This window comes from Nothoprocta perdicaria, unplaced genomic scaffold, assembly GCF_003342845.1.
Source record: "Nothoprocta perdicaria isolate Ctin4 unplaced genomic scaffold, notPer1 scaffold_60, whole genome shotgun sequence".
In the NCBI taxonomy this organism is placed as follows: domain Eukaryota; kingdom Metazoa; phylum Chordata; class Aves; order Tinamiformes; family Tinamidae; genus Nothoprocta; species Nothoprocta perdicaria.
Genome location: NW_020455866.1, coordinates 2,893,603 through 2,914,793, shown reverse-complemented (window position 1 = coordinate 2,914,793; position 21,191 = coordinate 2,893,603). Strand labels below are relative to the sequence as shown.

The 21,191-nt window shown below is 34.6% G+C and overlaps 1 protein-coding gene across 1 annotated transcript; it reads left to right on the top strand.

Moving 5' to 3' along the window:
* Positions 1-1,859: 1,859 nt before the first annotated feature.
* On the top strand, positions 1,860-9,591 carry TTR (transthyretin). The gene is made up of 4 exons (XM_026049657.1): positions 1,860-2,034; positions 2,930-3,069; positions 7,716-7,851; positions 9,355-9,591. Exons 1-4 carry the CDS (start codon positions 1,966-1,968, stop codon positions 9,460-9,462), a joined length of 453 nt encoding a protein of 150 aa, XP_025905442.1. The 5' UTR covers positions 1,860-1,965; the 3' UTR covers positions 9,463-9,591.
* Positions 9,592-21,191: the final 11,600 nt, after the last annotated feature.

The following is a 21,191-nucleotide window of genomic DNA, read 5'->3' as shown; positions in this document are numbered from 1 at the left end:
CAAAAAAAACCCAACAAAACCTATAGACTATTGAAATACACTATCCTCATATACCGGATTTCTTTTTTTTCAGAAATTTACAGGAAAACCTAAGAAATATATATATATATATATATATATATATATATATATATATATAGTGAAATCACACTCCCATTACAGAGCAATTTCGGTTGAAGGAAGTGGTAATTTTATTAGCTCCTTAGCATTATTTCATTGACTAAAAGTTGGCAGCAAGTGATGAGTAAGAGGACCATCCACTTGTACAAGCATGCAGATCACTTCTCTTTCTGACATACAAAGCTTTACTGCTTCAGAGAGAGATTTACAAACAATKAGAGGAAAACAGTGAAGCAGAGTGTCAACGAATAGATCTAAGGGCAGTATTTTCTCTTACAGGATCTGAATGCATACCACAAGCACTAGATCTCCACATGATTTGTCACTGCTGGACTTATTGCTGACTCTCACAGGCATKCAAAATGAGAACACTACCTAGTTATTAGTCTACTCTGGTTTAAGTACAAAGGGCACTTTGATTCCGGCTCAGGAGATTACTGTAATATAAATTTTTTCTTTAAGCCACTCCACCTAAAGAGAAGTGACTACATAAAGTAGTCTGAAGGTATGAAGGGCACTGGGGATAACTATTCACTCCRTAACTTCTTTTTCAGATCTTCACCATAATCTTCAAGCTAGAGCCAGAATTGCTTTTCATTAGAATGCTGTATCAAAAAAATCAAGTAAAAGCTAAGCACACTACCTCCTAAAAAAAAATATATAGACCTGGTGTTGTTTTGCAGGAAGGACATGCAGAGAAGGAAAAGCCAAACAGGGTGTTTCTTCCAGCTAGCACAGTATGTACAATCTTTATGTGATGCAACTGGAGAAACTCAGCTTCACCTGAGTGCCTACACTCCCACTCATACCTTCTCCCTTTCAATCTAGGCTGGGACTGACTTCATACCTGAAACTACTTTTGTTTAAATGTTCATTTCAAAGCAAAGCATAACTCAACTAATACCGTAAGTCTGACGATTACAGCATTAACTGGATGCTAATTTAAGCTACTAGCATATGCTAGTTGCCTTGGCTCCCTCTGGAGTCCATGGAGCGACGGAGATGACTCACTTCACTTTCTTTGCACTTCTGCCTTCCAGAGAGGACAGATCTGTCTGTTGTCTCTTCCTAGTAACTATGARAAAGCGTCAAGGCCTCAACTGCTATTTATGTGAAAATACCACAAGTGCGACTGATCAATTGGGAAGCTATCAGAAGTTTTCCTGCTGACTTCAGGAATAGCCTTTCCCTACTATTACTTTTGATAAGTAGCATGGTATCAGATTCTATCTAAATTAGGTTTAATTGGGTGAAAAAGCAGCATTACTCTTTATAAGCAAGCAGGGACAGATATGGGAATCTGTCTCCCACCAGGGCCTGTTACCACTGCTTGAGCCAAACAGTGAACAAATGTAACTTTCAATAGTGAGGCTACTTCTACCCTAGGAAATTTGTCTTCAGAAATCATTAAATACATCAGAAACATACATGGAATAGGTGCACTGAATATCTGTGGTGTTATCACATACAATCTGAGGACAAGGGAAGTTAAATCTTGAATCGGATAGACTTGTGGGCAAACAAAGGTCATTTACATTATTTTGTGGAGGGCATTCTACGAGTCTAATCTCCCTAGGCAAGGGTCATGTTTGTGTCCATTACTTATTCTCTTTGCTTACTGATCCTGCAGTTCTGCAGGCAAAACTTCCATTGATTGCAATGGAAATGCTATGCATGGACGGAGTCTAGGATTGGACTGTTTACTAAGCAAATAATCAGAATCAGCAGATTTGGAGTCAGATGGGCACCCAATAAGCAGCCTGTTTTGTTGTAGGATTGGGTATAAAATCCCAAATCTCATCAGCTCATAGCTACTGGCACCAAGAATCACTAACAGCAAGCAGAATGGCTTTTCATTCCACATTCTTTGTTTTCTTAGCTGGACTGGTATTTCTCTCYGAAGCTGCACCACTGGTGAGTCTTTTTATTCAAACTCAATGATTGCAAGAACATTAATCTAAATTTTCTACATGACTAGCAGCTTCTCCATCTCTGTAATTCTTCAGCCATCAACTTTTTTTGAATGTTATTTTACTATGATTTTTTTTCTAGAAGTTTCTTCAAAGTCCTTAAATTTTTTCTTCTGCCATGAGTCATCTATTTTAGTATATTATGAAAGARTCCTTGATCTAGGAGCTGTAGCCTTTATTTCTTTTTATTTCTGTCACTTTGTGACTCACATGCCACCATTAATATAATGGTAGCTTCACCTTGTTCACCAAATATCTTTTGTTATCTCTAAAGAAATAAATAGATATTTTTGAAGTATGACTAAGAATTCATTATAACACAACAGAATTTAGGAAGCAATATTCTTTCAGCCCTAGGGACATCTTAGGTATTTTCTGTCAGTTGCCTAAGATTCTCTGCCTGCATTTATAATGATTTACTACGTTTTTAAGACATCACATACAAGACAACAGCATATGCCTTGCAATATTTCTCCAAGGACATATACAACTTGAAATATTTATCATGTTTTACAGATGTCTTACAGATACCCTTACAGATAAGTGMTAGGAATGGTGCATATAGCAATAAAAATGTCATATCAATGTTTTTTATATAATATGCAATAATATGTGTATATATGTGTATAACAACCTAATTCATAAAGAGATCGAAGATACTCTGCTGCAAAGAATAGATGTTTTGACAACACTAGAATAGAACTAGCTTTAAATAGTGTTTGCCCAATAACTTGCTTTTAAGCCACTATTAATTATGCAATAAAAATTCATCTTCTCTGCAAAAGTTTTTGCAGTGGCTGGTAAACAGCTCCTATACAATGTCTCCTGACTTCCCCCAGGTCTCCCATGGTTCTGTTGATTCCAAATGCCCTCTGATGGTGAAAGTGCTGGATGCAGTCAGAGGAAGTCCTGCAGCCAGCGTAGCTGTTAAGGTGTATAAGAAGGCTGCAGATGGAAGCTGGCAGGAGTTTGCTGTTGGGTAAGTTACATGGTGTTATGGACTCATTTTCAGGTGCCTTGGACAAACAAGTGAGAAATAAGGGGAATGAAGCTGTGATCAGAAAAACAACGCATTTTCTAGCAGGCGTTGCTATCATGGTTAAAAGCACATTAATTCTGGTCTAAAACCAATACATGGAACATGCCCAGGACTGAAACAAATACTAATTGTGAAATCACTCTGAAATGTTTATCTTTCTTTGAAAGGTAATAGGTTTAATATGTAAATATTTCTCTCCTGGCTTCAATACTCTCTTCCCTTTCTACCAAAAAAAAAAAAAAAAAAAAAAAAAAAAAAAAAAATTTACTTAAAAGAGAGCTTTATTGACAGCAGTAATACACAAAATCCTCTCTGTAACCTTTGTCTCTACCCATGCTTGTGAGAAGTGCATCAGCCTTCTTCAGTGCAACAAACATGCTAGCTGGAGAAATTAACTAGAACTTAACTAGGTCTTAACTAGAACATTTWAAAAAAACAGTGTAATACAACACAGAAACATGTAACCGTTTGCTTGTCATCTTTTCTGTAGACTTCCGTGGCTTTGTTTTTTCCAATATGAGGGCTTAGTATTTTACAAAATATTCTCAAAACATCATGGAGAGACAAGCAAATACTATTATCTATACTATTATCTTAAGGTTGGAGAAACAGTACAGAGAACAGAGGGCTATGGTTTACTAAAGCATACATGTGCACTATAGTTCAGGTATTTAAACTTCATTTTAACATCTCAYTTAATTTGATTTTTAAATAAGTCAAGTGAAATCTGTAGTAAAAGCAACATAATCAACCACAGAATGAAAAAGTGCAAGCAAGGATATGAGCCATCAGAGAATTCAACTGCATGATGTACATAAAAACTGAAGAAAGAAACAGAAGACTACAAGGATGGAGATACCTGTGTCTCCATCTGGAGGGAGATTTTTTTTATTTTACTTATTTTAAATAAATAAAATCTTATCCCATTACAAAGAAACAGAAGAGCTTAGAAGGTCTGAGGAGAAACTAGTACCTTCCATTCCTAAATACTGAGCATTAATCTAGTAAAATATGACTCTCACAATAAATCTACGTATTTTAAACCCCATAAGAATGGCAGGTTGCTTACAAGGAAAGAAAAAACAAACTATGATCGTGTGTTTAGTGAACATCTCCACCATTATCAGGAAATCTAGATTTCAAATGTTTCATCTGAGCACTGTGGTCTTGAACAAATATGTAATATAAAAAAAAAAAATTAAGAGGAATAAGATAGATGAGACACCCGTGTCAAAAGCCCTTTTTTTTTCAGCAGAACAATTTTTTTTTTCTCTGTTTACTCTGCAGTGTTGTTCTTAATAAGCAAAGAAAGCCAAATTCTACAATACCAGCCAGGACTCACCCAAATATTGTATATGTTTTAGTCCATACACTCCCTAAGAAAATCAAATCACTTCTTCAAAACTAATTGTCATTAAGGCAAAGGAGAAACTTTAAGCACTTCAGACACATTAAAACCCTATTCCTACTTCAGGTGAAGGTTTTGATCTTTCCCTTGACTTGCAATTTAACTCAGGCTGCTTTTAGAGATGATGTTGACTTTAGCAGATTACATTTTTTTGAACTGGGTCTGCAAAAGTAGTCGCAATTTTCTATTTTCTGAGAAAATCAGAGTTTGTTCGTGATAAAGCTGAAAATATGAATGCAATCAAGGAAAAATGGTTGTAACTATTGTTGCCAGGGTTCATATTCATAGCCTAAAGATATTTGGAAGATACATGAAGGATACTTAGCAGAATATAAAATATGAAAAGTATGCTGTTTTGCACAAGTATCTTTTGATCTGTTATTTCTAACTTGTTTGTTTTTACTTTCCTAACCCATTTTAGGGAAYTAAGCAAGTGCAACTAGCAACTATTAAATTTGGAATAATAGTATTTAAAAGGCAGTGAGAAAGCTAGAATARCAATAGCTGATATTATTAGAGGCTTATTCAAAATTAGTTCATCGAAAAATATACCACAAAAGTTAACTCCAGGAGAGACATTTAGGAGGGTTTTAGAATTCAGAGACCCGAGAAGAGTATGATTTGGATGCTATAATAATTCTTCCCATGACTAGTTTTGATTTTCTCACTTTTCTTATGTCTTTGGAAATCTAGATCTCACCCTATAGTTCAAGAATTACATTCAGAAAGCAGAGATGTGATCTAGATTTTGAATTATCAAAAAGAAAAAAAAAAAAAAAAAAAAAGCACTTGGAGTGGTTCCTCCCCACCCCTCCTTTAAATTTTTTTTTGGAACATTTTAGACAGTAATTCTTGTTTTATAGATATTTCCCCAGCAGTCTGCTTATATCTGAAAACATAGATCATTACAAGATAGACCACACAGTGTATTTCTCAATAGATCACAAATGTGTCATTGCACAAACTAGTACAGATTTAACTTGGTCACAAAGTTCAAGTCTAGACACAGTGGAAAAACAGCATCAGGAAAAGGTGACAGCAGATTGAGATTTAGGCTGCAGACACAATATCTTAAGTAGAACTCTGTAAATTCTCTGCTGGAAAAACAGAGTCTTTTAAACTTATCTGTTAATTTGGATGCACGTCTACATATGTCTATCAACAGCGGATGTTGATGATTCACCACCTATTAAGGATGCATAGCCATACTTACTTTATTCTTCTACTCACACAGAAATACACAACTGATCCTCCAAAGGGATCACTCATATCACTTTGCCACCAAGGCCTGATATAGGAAATGCTCTCTCTTGTATTGTTTTTGTCAAGGCTGCAAATCACTTTATCCTTTTGGCTGTCAACACTGCAGTAATTCTGGAGGATGCACCTATAAGACCACTAACACTGAATGGATATTACTTAGTAACTAAAATTAAGAAAGTGCCTCTATCTATGACTACAGGGCAAGAAGGAACTCTCAGTTTTAGCTCTTCTTCCAGTTGCCCATCTGTTCTGGGTTGTTAACACCTGCGACATTGAGATAGTCATTCAGGATGTATTCTCAGTTTTCTTAAATTGAAGATCATTTGCTTACCAGAACAAAGATTTTGGATGATTTCTTTTTTCCCTCTTTTAATTAGTTTGTGTCTAAACTATTCAATCTGTAATCGGTTACATGTGAAATGCTAACTTGTACTCTAACCACTTCTGTCAAATCCAAACAATTCTGTTTCACAATTTCAAAGATAAGTGATCACTCACCAACGATTACTTCAGCCTTTAAGATAATAAAAGTTATGACAAGAAGTACTATTTAAAACAAAATAAAACAAACGGCCCATGAGTCATTTTTTCAAACATGGCTTAGACTCCTCATAGGTYTGTCCACTCTGGATAACACTGATTTCACTTATGCTGGACCAATGAGACATCTGTCAGACTTCAAAGGGCTACAGCACAGATGCAAGAAAACAAGAGAACTACCACTATCWTTTTTTAAATTATTTTAAGTAAGGCTCCATCATTCAGAATTTCCATCTTCCATAACAATTAACCAAAGATAGCCAAACATGACAAAGAGGGAGGAGGTTGGGAAAGAAAACAGATGTTACAATAGCACAATTGATTATCTCTCTGACAAGCAGCACCTTGTTTTGTTGTCCCCTCTGTCTCTCCCTTCTCACACTCTGTTGTTTTTCACTTGTTTGCCTTAGGAGTAGCAAGCCCTATAAATTCTTCAAGCTATGGTTTTCTTCATTCATTCCTTCAGGTACATTAGGCAGTTATATGGAGTGGAAATACTCCATGAAAACTTTCAGAGGGAAAAAAAAAACATAAGACTATATAAGAGTTGATAAGAAATTTCAGAAATACAACAAACACGAAGAGSAGAAGGAATGGTTTAAGAAATGAATAGGTAAATATTTAAACAGCTGTCATGCAAATCTAGCTCTTTTTTAAACAAATAAGGAGCAATGCAGCTTTATTTTCCTCTTGCTTCTGAATTTCATTCATTCATAGTTTTTTGTTACAAGCTGAGTCCATAAGCTCTCTCAGCTGGGAATTCCCATTCCTCATTCACATGGCATTTCACAGAAAAAGGTCCCTGTTCTTTGACCAAGGCATTTTAGTTCGGAAGTAATAAAATCCCATGATACTAAAYCACGGTTCCAGATGCTATCATTCAGGGCCACATAGAAATGCATTTGTATCCAAATATAAAACCTTCAGTCCTTGACACTAATACTTAGTGGATAAAATCATTTCCCACTAACATTTCAATTTTCTCTTTAATCATAATTTGGAATTTGGCATGCAGTTTTTCATCATGACCATCCTTTTCCTACACCACTAAACATTTGGCTCAAGAAAGCACTTGGTACAAGTTAGATATAAAATTAAAACAGAAGCTAACTATAGCAACAGCAATGACCAAAAAACAGACAGACAGCTTTGATTTGTGATATATATGGATGAGTTGGTAGCAAGGACATTCTCTGCAATATGGATCCGTACACTACACAGATGTTATTTAGTCTGGATGATTAGATACAGAATTCAGTATAGAATTGTATATGATTCATTGAAAATTTGGCTGCTGCTAACATTAACGTTCTTGTTTTTGTTATGACTCTAAATGACAATACAAAATATTTAGAGAGAGATTTTATCATTACAGGAAGACCACAGAATATGGGGAGATCCATGAGCTCACAACAGAAGAAGACTTTGTAGAAGGACTATACAGGATTGAGTTTGACACCAGCTCTTACTGGAAGGGACTTGGCCTTTCTCCATTCCACGAATATGCTGATGTGAGTATTTGTGAGATGTGAGGTACTATACAACCTCTATATTGTGTAGCGGCATTAGCTGAAAGAATAAATACAGCCCTTTAATACTGAAGGACCAGTATTATTCAGGGAAATAACTGACTAGGAAATATGACTGTGTGAATAAAGACAGTTCATATTCAGCTAAGACAAAGTAGCCATCTTTCTGTGCAAACACAAACTGATTTAGCTCTTTCAAAGTAGTCCCGTGCAACTTTACACCAGCAGACCTTGCATCCAAGAGGCACATTATTCAACAGCATGCAATCTTAAAAAAAAAAAAAAAGATAGTTTTTATATTTGCTGAAAGAATATAGAGATTTGGAAACTCTCATCTTATAGAAAAAGAACTCAGATGAGGGGAATTTCACTCATTTCCCTCATCTGAAATGATTAACTCRTTCTAATATAGTATATACTTGGAAGAGAAAACTTTTTTATGTGCATTTTTAACAATGATCAGGCCTGAAATATGAAACAGAAAAAGATACATTAAAATATAAATATCTAAAATGTGAAAAGAAAAACAGGCTAGTAGCTTCAGTGATACACGGATTTTCTAAGGTGACCTTCAATATAATTGTATCTTACGCCTTTTTTTTTTTAAAAAAAAAATTTTAGCCCAACAGTTATTTATTATGTATCCCATTCTGTAATATTTACATAGTTTACATATTTACTTTCAAAAATTTTGTTTACATTCTCATGGCTTACTATACCATTAAATTAAATTTCCCCAAATACTCTATTCAGTGATCTGGAAACACTAGAGAATAAGTTGCAAAACATTCTAAATTGCTACCTTGTGAGGCTCTTTAAAGACTAAAAAAATGCCCGTGTCCCAGATCAAAAAAAGTCTGAGGTAAAACTAAGGTCATTTATGTCTAATAAACAWCTCTCAGAAACATCCCCTAACCATTTGGATGTCAGAAAGATGCTGAGGTTAAGGCTTTACCTGAAAAGGCACTTAAAAGAGCTTCCTTGAGCTCTAACTATTCCAGTTAGGCAGTTTATGATGCCTTCCTTTGACGTAATAACCTAGGGGGTCAGTGTCCAAGCCCAGAATGAGTGCAAAGTTCATCAACTGTCTATTTAAAAAGCAACTCAAGGCTACAATTCTGTCTCCATCAGTTTGGACTTTAGCAACACTGGGATGTGGGAAGGCACACAGTCCYCTTGCAGAAAGCATGTCATGGTATAGAGAACAACTCAAGTATTAGATAAAGACAACCGGGTTGGATCGCAATCCATATGAAGGTACTTTTCTTGAAACTGGGTGTCTTATGTTCTTGAGTTTGAGATGTGCCATTTTGAATTCCATCAGTATCCCTCAGGATGGCCTGAGTCTTTCCCTGTTCTAGCAAGTCCAGCTGCTACTTTTTCTTCAATAGGAACTGCCCCATCACCAGCCAGCCTCCTAAATCTGACTGTTARGGTAGTTTTGATCATATATATGTTATTGATTGTAAGTTTTCTCTGTTCCAGGTGGTGTTCACTGCTAATGATTCCGGTCACCGCCATTACACCATTGCTGCTCTTCTCAGTCCTTTCTCGTATTCAACCACTGCTGTTGTCAGTGATCCCCAAGAATAAACATGCACTGTCATTACAAAAACATCCTCCTTTGCTAGAACTATTATAAGCTTTTAGGAGTTTGGATTTTTTTTTTTTTCCTATTGCTAATGGCCTATCTTATTGCTACATTAGTTTTTATCATTTTGTAACCTGGCAGAAATTCAGACAAGTCAATAAAACATTTCTTCTTTAAAATAGTTTTGATTTTATTAATGAAATTTGATTATATTCTAGAAGTCATGGTTTGTGGTCAATGAACAGGACATGYGAAAGCCATGGAATGTGGAAGCAAATTAATACCCTATTTAGCTGTGCTGACTTCCTCCTCAACTTTAAGAACTGATCCAGTGCACTGACTCAAGATGAGAAGATTATGCTCTCTTAAATATGTTACCAAACATATTGGCTTAAAATAAGGAGTAACACATGCTATTCATCGTTTACATACAAAAGAGATAGTCTCATTACTGAATAGATCACAGGGTTAACACGAAGAATTCTGAATACTTAGCAGCAGAATAAGCAATGGAAAGGACTGCTTAAGTATCTATCTCCGTAGWGCTGACAGTTGAAATCTGTGTCACTTCACTTAAAATTTCAGACAAATCTCAGCACTTTTTCAGCTCCAAACAGAAAGGCTGCTGCCTATGGAGTCTAGGGAGTTCTGAAGTATTTCAGTTAAAACAATTTTAACAATATTTATCTTCAACCTAGTTGGCTACAGTATTCATGTGCATTCAAATTGAATTTCTAGGTAATCAAAACTCAAATTTTTACTAAAAAACTATCTAAAAAGAGCTATCACCATACTATTCTCTTCATAATTTCAGAAACAGGAAAGCTATAGAGCGACTATGATCCAAATAACTTTTCTGATAAACTGGTCAGTTTCAGGTCTTTGGTAGTGACTTCTGTAGACTGCATTTAAAATATCCTATAGTAAAAGGACTGTCGTTTAACAGGATTACAGAAACTGCAGAGTGTGAATGAATTAATGCTTTTTATAAGCAGTCAGGACTCACTTGCTACTGACCTTGGAACTCTTCTCTTTACACAGAGAGTCTGCTGAGATGACTACACCTCAGCTTATTATTATGCATACATTACAGAAGTTTGGCTTTAACAAATCTTCATTTGATTACCTTCCTCTATGATTTCTGGACCCTAACACAGTTACACCGCTCTTTTAAACAATGCAAAGGCTATTTTGGAAATATTTTGAAGCATGCAGCTTTAGTGKGATCCTTATAATTCCAAAATTTAAAAGAGCAGGTTTTCTATACTAGGGCCATATCCAGTCCCCTAAATAGGASATAAATATGTTCATAAAATGAAACAGATACTTCTAGTGAGGGTGGATTTATGGTTGCACATGTTGAGATTCACTATAGTTTCATGACCTAAGGCACAACTAAAGCAAGAGGACTTAAAATAGTGTTAAAATATGCTCTAGAAAAGCCTATGCATAAGATAATGGACATGCATATGATAACTAAATAGATCAGACTCAYTTTGGACTTACTTTTTGCAAAGAAGAGAGGGGAAATAACCCCCCAAAACATAAGCCTTTACAGACATGGGAGAAATCTCCTGATAAAATGCTATAGCCACACAGAAATCCTCATTTCAATGAAATTTCCTATATGAGAAAAAAATTCTATTTCTCAAAATTATGAGAGCTATGGAACATAATTCTAAAAAAGGAGAAAAATTAAACAGAGTAGATTTTGCTTTCTGAAAAGCAGATCCCTGAAGTTGAGTTAGGTAGTATTCACACTACTCACAAGCAATGATACAGCAGACATTTTCACAGACAAGGTTCATGTTTGTATAGGTTACTTATTTTCTTAGTGTTTACTGACTAAATAGTAAGAATAAACATGTCGAAAGTCATATAGGCTTTTTGATAAGCAGTTTCAGTTTAAAGGCCTTGATATAAAATCACTTATGCTATCAGTTTTCATTTGCTGTCATTGAGCCTTCCCATTCATAGAACAATTTTGTCTTTCTGTGAGCATTTTTTTGTGAGCACAGAGGAGARGGGGTGTGTCTTCTTTGCTGTCCATTTTTCTCTGACACTGCACCACTGGTGTTTTAACATTGAGGTCCTTCAATACTTAGGTAGCCTTGGCTTTTTCATTTTGTTTTTAATTACTGTATTTAGTGCAAATAATCATTCCATTTTATTGCAGTTATTTTGATATAGCAGTATGTGTTGACTGTAGTTCTCTCCTGCTGCTCTGTCTTGCTCTTTTTTCTTCTCCTCTAGCCATTAACAGGAGGGGTTCTGCTTAGGTAAGAGGTTCTTATCTAGCACAGACTCAGTAAACACATGGAAAAGGGTGCAAGGCAAAAAGGGAAAAAAAAAATATTCACAACACAAGTCTTGGGTCTGTTGAAAGGCAAGCACAATCCCCAAAACACAATGAACAAACCCCTTTCATGAGGGATTTCAAGGTAGTTCTGGCATGGTCACACCATCTAGAATTCTTTGTGGTTACCCAGCAGTTCTTTCCATATTGGTTTTCACTACCCTAGCTGAAGATTTAGTCCTGCATAGTTCCTTCTCTTTTTTAGTCTTCTCTTGTTATTTTTCTGCCTCATGAAAGTGAGAAAGAATCTCAACACTCACTGATGAAAGCAAAGAATGGAGTCAAAGCTAGAATCCCCTTATTCTTCCACACTTACAGAATGCTCATTTATTTCAGACAAAGGAAGACCTTCACTCTTTAAGTCTAAAAATCTCTTAGAACAGATTCATCCCTCTYTCTCGCTAGCCTCTCCTTCTCTTAAGTTCTGATGTTTGGGAAAGGAAGTACTTGACCAGTCTTTGTGAGGAAGTAGACAACCTTCATTGAACTCTTGGGGTCGAAAAGCAAGGAAAATAATTGGTGGCAATAGACACCTCACTGTCAATGCATTCAAATTAAACTTGAGCAACAACGCTATGAATTCTAGAAAGAAATCATGAAGAATCAGGGCATACAGGTTGTATAGTTACACACATATATCTGTATGATGCAGGACAGATTTTCTGACAGAGTATTCAGTACATCATAGGCTGTAGCAAGGGATGTAGCAGAGGCTACTAAGTTTTTACCATTTGCATGATGATTCATTTTGCACTGATTAAATGGAGGTCAATCTTCATTATTATTAAATCACCCTCAATTAGCAACTTCCCAAAAGTTCTTTTCTTTTTTTTCACCTTTTCTTATAAAGAATTAGATGTCAGAAGGTCAAAGTACCCATTCAACTTGCTAACCAGTTTGTGATAAGCATTTTGAGAGTAAAACTACAGTAATCACGCATTTGAAGAAAGTCTTTTCATATTTTTGYCTCCTACAAATACATAATTTTCAGTGACTGAGTCTGACCAAAATGGCTTTAGGAGAATCTGTATGAGGAGTTAGCAAGTTTACAAAGCAATTAAGGTAAGTCTATGGCAACATAACCATATCAGAGGCTCTCAAATTGAGAGCTATGCTATAACTGACAATCTAAAAATCCAAAATAAGATTTTTTTTTTTAACGTTGGTACTAGCTTTAATGATTTGACTTCTATATTTGCAATTTAGTTACAACTTTACCCTAGAGATAAAGTGTAGATTAACCATCCCAATGAGAAAAGGGTATTTTCATGCAAGACACAAATACTTCGATAGCACACGAGACTATGCTCATCACAAGATATTGACATCTTCCTTCCTTCTTACACTACCTCTAAAAACCTACAGGCTACATTTCTGTAATACACAGTGATGCAGTGGAAAACATACTGTATTCTGTCAATCAAAAGAATAAGATTCTCTACTGCTTCATTATGTCTCATCACTTACCTAACTCACAACACCAAAATTCTCCCTCTCTTCCTACCTGAAGGGCTCTGCTGATTCCCAGCATCCTTTTAATGCAAACATTCTGGATTCAGTTCRGGAATGTCAGGCCAAAGAATTGGAAAAAGAACAACCAACCAAAAAACAAACCCAAGACTTTCCCCACTGTAAGACACCATTGTTAGAGTCAAAATAATCTACTATTGAATTAATTACATTTTGCTGTGGGGTGTTTTTTAATATGATTGAAAAATTAACAAAATGCTTTATAATACTTTACAATCATTGTAAACTGCTTTATTAAGCTTAAAGCTATCCTTTAATTCAATCATTTTCTATTTAATTTCTACTCAATAGAATTTAATTACAAAGAATTGCATTACTTTTTAGCATCTGCCTACAGAGCACTGCAATATCACCAGGAGAGGCAGGCAGACTCTGTTTGAAACTAAAGAATTTAGTTGATAATTTGAGTTAGTGACCATTTTTATTCTTTCAAAATGGATTTTAATTTATTACAAGACCACACCTTTAAAAAGCAAATATGCAATTGTGTTGAACAAATCACACAACACAACTTGACAATCACCATCCAAAACTCCCAYGAAGGTGTCTTCTTTTGAAATTGGCCTCAACATGACCAAGTGTTAATATTTTCAAAATTCAAAATGAATTCTACCTATTTAAGAAGTATAATATGAAAAGGAACTGCAAAAACAGTTAACGGATATCAAAAATAAACCTTCTTTTACAGATTTCTCTATTCAGCCAACAATTGCATACCCCTGAGATATTTGCATAGTCCTATCTTTCTATAACTCTTAAAAAGTCTGTCCCTGTGCAAACATAAGAGCTAAAGTTGTTACACTGCAAGAAATTCAGTACTGGTATCCCATCCTCAGATGCTCCTGCAGAATGCCCACAAGAAATTCTACATCAGTGGCTCTCTGGTATAGCAGAACAGTGACTGGCAGGAAGCAACAAGATTCTCAGTGTGTTTTTAAAAGAGCAACTAAGGTGAAGACTACATATATTTACAGGAGAGGAAATTTGTTATGTTGCACTGCTTAAATAACAAACCCTCTCCAGCCCTCAGGTGAGGAAATAGATTCCCCTGTAATCTGTCAATGGAAACATGCATATTTTTCTATAAAGTGGGTGTTCAGTTTACTTAAAAACTAAGTTTAGGGGCTTTATATAAAAATATTAGGTTAAATAGCTTGATTCTTCACTGGAACCTTAAAAAATGGACTTATAATTTAATACAAAGAACATAAATAACCTTAGGATAAGATGTGGAAGAAGTGTGACAATTCTAAATCAAAGAAGTGGCAGGTTGAAAATTTTCTAGCATTATTAATTTGCAAGCAATAGAATATTAACAAGGGATACTCAGGGCCTATAAAAATATTAATGTTCTCTACTAAAGATTTGTGTGTTTTTAGTTGAGAAAGTCTGTTAGATAAATAGACAACTACCTAGCAGTGGTAAATCTATGGATAAAAAAAAAAAAAAAAAAGCCTTCATAATTGACTAGACAGCATTTTGGAAGACAAAAGAGGTGTTCTATCTCTTCATATATTAAATCATAAATTTTAAATAATGTATTGGCATAATCCTATATACACAGTGTTTCTTCTCTTTATATTTTCCTTTCTTGGGATGTTATTTAAAAAAGAAAAAGGGGGTCAGAARGAAAATCAGAAAATCTAAAGAAAAAATTTTCAGTGATTTCTGCCTACTGACATTGGACACTTTGTTGTCTGATGACGATCTACCTGATCTAAATACTAGTACTAAGTAACTTTCAAAGAAACAATTATTTTCAACCAAGAGAAATACTAGAGAGAGAATTCAATACTGGTTATGGAATTACAAGTTGCAGTTTCAAGGCCTTGCAGTTTCAGAGCTTGACCTTCAGACTGTAGGTCTGCAGTTTCAAGGCTAACGGCCTTGGATAGCAATGTTAGCATCTGTAAATTAAAATCATCTCTACATTGAGGACGGAAGACCAACTAACTAATTTACATTGATAAAATAAATYATTGTACTCAACTAAAGATGAAAACTATGTAAGGTTGACCCTATTTACTAAGCATCGTAAATATATCAAGGGATTTACACGTTGTTTATTGCAGGGATGAGGTCCTCTTATGTACACTCTGGTAGGTGGGAGATTCATTTCATTAACTCTGCTAGGAATTACAAACACTAACACTAGTTTTTGGCTTGGCTTCAAACCATGCAGAGTAGTATGTAGCAGGCAGCCACCTGTAGTGGTGATCATGGAAGAAGTAAACACAAAGACATCCATAATGTAGACATAAGACATTCCAGATGAATAAATGCATTTGTCATATTATTTAAGCTACCCATCATCATTCAAGTTCATCATAAATAATGCTCAAGTAGTACATTTTTCTCAGGCTTTAAATCAAAATATTAAAATGCTTTCATCTGCCATCATCCAGACAAGTCAACAAAAATGGGGAGTTCCTCAAGCTCACAACTGAAAAAAGATTTATAGCAGGGATATACAAGCTTGAGTTTGATGCAACCTATTACCAGAAGGCCTAAATCCATTCCATTAATATGTCCATGTGAATAGGCCTTTCTTCCACATTTTTACTTGCAAAAAAMCTCGATATTTTATAAAACTAAGCCGCAATTAGTAACTGCATGTGTTTCCAGTTTAAAATATTTTATTAACAATTCTAACAATTTCAAAGTTCTGTAATTACATGCCCCGGAAAGACTCTAGTTATTAGTTTCCTCAAGAACTCCCAGAGAGCTYTTAGATACATTATTTATGAAAAGATTTTACATTCTTCTTCCTCTACTTAAGCCTGTGGTTATTTCCAAGACTATTTTGAGACAGCTGAAGAACAGAGAGACTTCTCTCAGGTCTCTTAGGAAAAGAATCCTACCTTTTTGGATCCAGCACTTGTACAGCTGCATACAGAATTTACTACTTAGTTTTTTAAAGGTAATGGAAGTGAAGTGTTTTCTGAAAAAAAAGTCCAAATCAGGTATTAATTGGGACCAGATCCAGGGTTGTGTACCCCTATGGGCGGTTCCCTCTTGTTTACACCATCAATCCTTCCATACTATCTTCCAGAACAGCAGCAGTCCTATTTTGGTTATTTGTTGGCCTATGCAGTGAGCACCAATCATTGAGCACGTTGTGCAGTTTGAAACTGCTGCTCAGAGAGCCATTCTTCATCATCTTAGAGATAASGCAGCAAGTACCTCAGCTAAATTTTGATTTTACCTCCCTGAAGCAAGTAAAAGACGATTTTTTTTTCTAAACTATAATGAAGGTTAATGTTAGAGAGTTTTGCCCCCTATTACAACTGATATAAGAGGGTAAGATAATGTAGAAGAGTGGTGCAAGATTTACAGTACGTAGGTAAACTGATTATACATCAAGATAATTTTTAAGTCCACAATCCACAGTGGAGTAAATTTAATCTAGTGTGTAGCGCTTCCTTTCTTAAAAATGACATCAATAGACATCATATATTGGTTAGGCACATAAAGAACCAATGAAGGAAAGTTTAGTGTAGGTGTGCTTGATAAAATAGTAAGTAATAACATTTAAATGAGATATATATGCTTTTAASGGGTGATATTTAGCCACTAGAAAAAGCATATGTCAGGCAGGTTGTTCCATCACTGCAAGAAATATTTCCAAAGTTTTACGGAGGTCAGCTTCAATGAATACAATGGTTCTACCCAAGCCTGTAAATAGAGATCACTGTTTCAAACTTGTCATTTGTCCTGTGTTTGCTTCTTCTTTTTCCAGGTGGTGTTCACAGCTAATGATACTGGTAACTGACATTATACCATTGCCATGGTATAATACATTATAATATTATACATTAGGCAGTGAAACAACGGAATAGAAACTGATATGAACCATGAAATTTTAGATTTGTAAATTAAATTTCCATAAATAATAATTTCTGACTGTAGCAATAGTATTAGCACTTGCAGAACAATATTCATAGTAAAGCATTAGCAGTAACTATTAGGTTACTTATTCACTTTTACTTTCTTTCAACTATTCTTCTGAATAAAAATATTCAGAGAAACACTTGTTTAGAGATGGCAAAAATGGATCAGGGTTGGAACAAATACACTATAATTCTATCATTGAGAGTCTGAGAACAAATCAAAGTCTTCCCTAAGGCTGGTAATTTCCACTCCTTCTGGCATAGAAGTGAACAGATTATATTCAAAAAGTGTCTTATAATAAGAAAAGGTAMAGGAAACGCAAACCACAACTTAACATAATTTGTTTCCCATAGAGATAAAATAGCTTGGGATCACTACTTAAGGTGTCACAAAGTAACAAATCATCTAATCTCCCAGGTCATTATTTGAAGATATGGATGCAAAAGTAGTTTTCAATTGACAGCAAGGTTGAATACCGTTTAAGATGCTACACCTTTGAAWTCCCCCCTTTCTTCCTCTTAATACACCATCAGTGGGAACACTTACAAAGAGTACCATATCCRATACAGAAGTATATACAACAAAAAAATACTTCATTTGTGAATTATCATAGCATTCTGCATTTTTTTGTGAATTACCATAGCATTCTGCAAGTACTTTTGCACTGCAGGTACTTTAAAGTACTAAAATACTAAATATTATTTAATAATACTAAATAATTTTAATACTAGATTTAGTAATACTAAAATACTTCCACACCTGTAAGTTTTAAGCAGTTCTGGAATAAAAAATAAATAAATAAATAAATAAATAAATAAAAAAGGATAACTGATGATTCTTGAGAAAATCAAATCCTTATTTAATGCCAAAAGAAATACAGATGAATCCTTCCACTTTGCATTTCATCCATACCAAAGCAAAACTACTTCTAAAAGAAAGTTAAGTATAGGGAAGAGACATTGGAACACTCAACAGCAAACCTCCCTTGGAAAAGTAGGCAAAAAAWTAGTCATGCAGTCTAGAAAAATCAAAAGTTGAAGACAAAGGCAAAGCACTAATATATAAATACTAATGAAGGGAAAACACTAGTTAACCTAAGGCTTTGATTCAAAAACAGCCTAACCTTATGCAATTATTTTCCAAGTTCCCCTTCCTTTTGCTGTCAGTTAAAGGAATTGAACTCTAGGAAAGATGAGTACTTTGGTTATACACAAAACAAAAATCAACATATGCCCTCCAGAAAACCTCAGAATAAACAAARCAACACAATCTTTAGAACATTATATTTCATAAAAGACAATGATAAAAAAGTACAAACATTTTCATGAACAGTAAAACAAAACAAAAACAAAACCTAAAACTATGATAGTACACAGGAAATTCCCAGCATTTGTTTCAGTGCATTTTTCATTAAGTCTAACTTATATAATCTCTACAGATAAAATAATCTTAAGTACACTTCCTCTGGCTGATATGCAACATGTCATTTTAATATTTTTAAATAACTAGCTCCTTAGTAACCCACTACAAYATAGCATTAGTAAACATAATGATAGAAAAATAGACCTGAAAGAGCCAAAAGGAACATATATTTGCACTATTTTTCAATATAATCTCTGTTTCAAAATGGATTTGTTTCATATCCTACTTAAATTTAAAACTGTAAATTTAAATTTACAGTCGGTGGGCTTAAAAGTGCCTTAGCTTATCAGCTACATTTTACCACCAATGTTTCGGCAACATTTTTACTTGTTAATTTGCAAGACTCAGAATCTTGAAAAATATTTCCTCTATTTTCTCCATCCATATTAACTCTTCCAACAGAAAACATATTTATTTTGCCTTCTTACAAATAGAAAAGCCAATGTGCTTGGCTTTCTATATTTTACAAGAGTTATGAAAATATCAAAAGGAATGTGCACAAGTCTTAGTTCTGCATCTGATTTATTTTGTTTGAAGGCACTGTCTAAGTTAAAATTCGTTACAGGATAGTACCCAATGCAAGCAGGTAGTATAAATATGCTATTTTGGTGTAATTTAAGATGGCAACTTTTAAAATTTCCCAAAGCAATTTTTTTTTTTGGTTAACAGTTGGTTAATATTTCCCAATTTAACAAAAGTCTTTTACCTTCAAGAAAAGTATTAGAATCTCAAAGATAACAACTATATGTCATAACCAATTCACCTGTTTAAGTAACATTTTTAAAAATCACACATGATTAATCACTTATACCTGTAAAGTTATATTAGCTCAGCTACAGCATATTAATGTGCAATACAGGATATATATGTATATACATATATATATGCACTAAAATAAAAACTGCACATTGATTTCACAGATYGCCTTCCATATTCTTAACAAAAGGGCACAAAAGCATGCTTCAGAAAAAGGTACAGACCTACGCTACTGAAAGATGCCTCATAACTGAAGGTGTGAAATTGTAAAATACTGCAAATCAGATATCATTTCAAAATTACATAAGGGATTTGAAAAATAATGCATTACTTCAGTTCTTAAAGAATTGTATTAAGTCTTTTATGAAATAAGACCAATTTTATTTTGAGGATATAATTGTTCATACAGTATATTAACTATTTTGCATTTACCCATATACTCCAGAATATTTTATACATTTAGTTATAGAAAAATATATCAGGACGTAATGAAACCACTTAAGCATGCTTTAGAARGATGTTTTGTTCACTTTATATTCACTTTTTTGTTATTTGCATTACATCATTGCTAAAGCATATTAGATAACTGATAAGATTATCTAATCATTCCAATATAGTTAAAAATATCCCTTACAATCTGCTCTCAACTACTTCAATCAAATCATTACATTTTTTATAAAATACTTGGGATGTCTACAGATAAGCTATAATATTACTTAAGAATGGCTAAGGGCAAAATTTACTGCTGGGATACCAAGAAAAACAACAACTCTGTTTATGGAAAAAAAAAAAGAAAAAAATAAGAAATATACACAGCACCACACTCTTTGTGGCAGTAATTCAGGAGACCAACACACAGCAATGAGTTAAAGTCATCATTCTTTGTCAACACTCTTACAGAACACTACTGATAAACAACTCTTATCACATACTGCTTTCCTTTCTTCATGGGAGCAGAAGTCAGTCTTTGGTTCTTAAAGAGTTGAATTGTGACAAATAGAACAGTGCAGTAGTTCTTGGTCAATATCTTTGCATTAACATAGGAAATAAACAATTCAGTCTATTTCCGTAGTATTCACCAGGGATGTATAAAAATATGAGGAAAAGATAACGTTCAGGAATGGGATACTTTCAGGCAGTATAACAATACAAGCAAACATAAAATTTGAAGATACAGTTTTCACTCTGAGTCAAGGAGAGAGTAATTGCTCACACATTTAACACCACTAAAACAGAGAAACACACAGGGCTTATTCCCAGTAGGTCTGTGCAACCTCAATCTCATTGAAAGTCATTGACTTGAGGATGCTTAGTGCATCATAGAAATATTCAGCACTCCACTAAAATAGGCCCTTACAAACTATATTAAATATATTACAGGTGGAATTTTAAAAAGCACTTGGGACTGGCCTAATTTCAATTCCACTTATGCTGTCATAATCACTGCACTATTTTGACCARCACTCTGTGTTTCTGAAAATTCCACACTGCAAGCATTAGGACTAGATTTTATTAATAGTGTGACTTGAATATTCTTCCAGTGAAGATACATTTTTGGCGCTTCTGATTTTGGAGGAATGAAAGTGCTGTTTACAAGGTGTTTAAAAAGACTAGAGGAGGGGGGGAGGTGAGTGAGAGAGGGGGAGCGAAGGAGGGAAGGGGGGAGGGAAGGAGGGAGGGAAGGATGGGGAGGAGGAGAGAGAGAGAGAGAAAGAGAGAGAGAGAGAGAGAGAGAGTGAGAGAGAGAGAGAGAGAGAGAACACAATACCAAAATAC